The 2,745-nt window shown below is 48.9% G+C and overlaps 1 protein-coding gene across 1 annotated transcript in view; it reads right to left on the bottom strand.

The window, feature by feature from the left end:
- Nucleotides 1-2,745, bottom strand: part of plxnb3 (plexin B3) — a 47,009-nt gene that overhangs the window by 6,178 nt on the left and 38,086 nt on the right. Inside the window, exons 32-35 of the mRNA XM_046056933.1 lie at nt 1,210-1,376; nt 961-1,121; nt 740-887; nt 568-632 (exon numbers count right to left, since the gene is read on the bottom strand). Of these exons, the coding sequence (XP_045912889.1) occupies nt 568-632; nt 740-887; nt 961-1,121; nt 1,210-1,376 (541 nt within the window). The remainder of the gene's footprint in view (nt 1-567; nt 633-739; nt 888-960; nt 1,122-1,209; nt 1,377-2,745) is intronic.

A 2,745-nucleotide genomic window follows, 5' to 3' on the forward strand; every position in this document is an offset into this window, starting at 1 on the left:
CAGTAACTGTACTGCAGTGAGCGAGTGTTTCTGCGGTAACTGTACTGCAGTGAGCGAGTGTTTCTGCGGTAACTGTACTGCAGTGAGCGAGTGTTTCTGCAGTAACTGTACTGCAGTGAGCGAGTGTTTCTGCAGTAACTGTACTGCAGTGAGCGAGTGTTTCTGCAGTAACTGTACTGCAGTGAGCGAGTGTTTCTGCAGTAACTGTACTGCAGTGAGCGAGTGCAGTAACTGTACTGCAGTGAGCGAGTGTTTCTGCAGTAACTGTACTGCAGTGAGCGAGTGTTTCTGCAGTAACTGTACTGCAGTGAGCGAGTGTTTCTGCAGTAACTGTACTGCAGTGAGCGAGTGTTTCTGCGGTAACTGTACTGCAGTGAGCGAGTGGTTCTGCGGTAACTGTGCTGCAGTGAGCGAGTGTTTCTGCGGTAACTGTGCTGCAGTGAGCGAGTGTTTCTGCAGTAACTGTGCTGCAGTGAGCGAGTGTTTCTGCAGTAACTGTACTGCAGTGAGCGAGTGTTTCTGCAGTAACTGTACTGCAGTGAGCGAGTGTTTCTCTGTGTTTCTCACCTCTCCACCAGCTGTTTGTATCGAGGGATCTCTCTAGCGTACAACAGCTTGTTGACAGGTGAGTCCTGATTGGAGAGAAAGTTACGATGAGATCACATGACTAAACCATACGGAGTTAGTACAGGTACAGATACGGTCACAGTAACCATAGACAGAGACAGACAGGTCGTACCCGTCCCACTTTGTGCTCAGAGGTGGTGCAGGAGTCGATGAAGGTCTGAGCGATGACAGATAGGACAGCGTCGATGCTGTCGGTCACCTGAACGTCCAAAACAAACTGTGGATTCTTCAGGATGTTCACCCAGAACCTGAGAGGAAGACTGGAGAGAGACAGACAGGTCAGAGGGACAGACAGGTCAGAGGGACAGACAGGTGTCCAGGTGTGTTTCTCACCTGTTTGTCTTCCAGATGTGGACGGTCTCGGGGTCGTCGATGCCGTGTTTCTCTGCCATGTCGTCCAGGAAGTCGAAGAAGAATCTGACTGCAATGGGAGGAGGACGCTTCGTACTGAGGATCGCCACAAAGACGTCATCCACAAACTTCTGCAACGTTCCCTTCAGAGAGACAGACAGGTGGAGAGGCAGACCGTTAAAGAGCAAGAGACAGGTACAGAGAGAGACAGGTTGTAGGTTTGTGTGTTACCTTCATGGACAGCAGTCTGGTCAGGTAAATCTCAGGTATGGCCTTTGCTCTCTCTCTCTCCCTCATGCTGCTCTTCCGGTGTTTTGGGATTTCAGGATCTTCGCTGCTCTTCACCAGGTGCCACAGACGCAGACCCTCCTCCTCCTCGCCCTCCAGCATCGGCGTTTCTACATCAAACACACACAGACAGACAGTCACAACTGCGACCAATAAGAAAATCTCTGGAGGTTTTGTCTCAAACAGCAAACAGTATCTGACAAAACTACAGAAGTGCTGATTCTAGATGGTGTTTGTTATGGGTTCTAGATGTTTTCAAGGTGTTTTACATGGTTGTATTTGTGCTATTCCAGGTCATCTAAATGGTTCTTTACGCGTTGGATCTCAGTTTCAGAGGTTCCTCTGAATTAGGTCAAGGTTAAAGGTGGTTCTGTTTGTGTTGTGTTGGGTTGTGGATGTTCTACGTGACCTATATTGTTCTCTCTGGGTTTGCTTTGGGTTCAAAATGTTATATATAGTCGTCTTTGTTTTAGGTGTGGGTTCTATGTGCTTTGTGTGGTTCTCAGTGTGTTGGCCGATGTTTTTTTGTACTTGGTCTAGGTTCTAAATGTTCTAGATGATTCTCCGTGTGTTCTTTCTGGGTTCTTTCTGATCTTTATTTTGCTTCTCGGCTCTTGTTCTCCATGATTATCTCTGCTGGCTCTGGGTTTCAGATGTTCTTCATATTCCAGATGGGTGATGTGGTTCTGCTTGTGTTGTGCTGGTTGTGGATGTTCTGTGTTCTCGACTGTTCTTACTCTCTCCGGTCTGGAAGACCTGGTTGACTCCACCTGAACTCTGAGAACGAGGAATCAGAGCGACAGTTGCTCCGTCTGGAACCTGAAGAACACGAGAGGATAGTTTCATATTTAACGGAGAAACAAGAGAAGAAGAGTGGAACATGTAGAAGGTGTAGAAGAAGAGAAACTGAAGAGGCGCTGTGATTGGTCGGTTGCTGTGGTCACCTTGTAGTGCTGCAGAGTGTTGATTCGTTTCCAGCGACCATGAACCACCGCTGTGACATCATCATCTGACAGGGTCAGGTGACCTGCCTGACCTGAACGCCACTCTGTCAATCAAATACACACAGGTCAGTATGAGTTGTCAATCAACCCAGACAGGTGAGACAGGTAGGTGTGTGTGTGTGTACCCAGGTCCAGACTGTCTGCTGCTGGTCTCTGAGAGAACGGGGCCCCTCTGTAGACCTGATCCAGGATCTTGTCCTTCACCTTAGAGACAGACAGAAAGACAGACAGGTAGGTGAGAGGCAGATAGACAGGTGAGGCGAGGAACTGATAGACAGGCAGAAAGACAGACCTACCTGTGTGATGGTGTCAGTGTCGAGGACTTTAACAGGACAGGGTTGGACCTCAACTCCATTCTTCACCAACACTGTCAGAGTCTGAGAGAGAGAGACACAGGTGCAGAGAGCGAGAGAGAGACACAGGTGCAGAGAGAGAGAGAGAGACAGGTGTGGAGAGAGAGAGAGAGAGAGAGGGG

The sequence above is a fragment of the Micropterus dolomieu genome, linkage group LG08 (genome assembly GCF_021292245.1).
Source record: "Micropterus dolomieu isolate WLL.071019.BEF.003 ecotype Adirondacks linkage group LG08, ASM2129224v1, whole genome shotgun sequence".
In the NCBI taxonomy this organism is placed as follows: Eukaryota; Metazoa; Chordata; class Actinopteri; order Centrarchiformes; family Centrarchidae; genus Micropterus; species Micropterus dolomieu.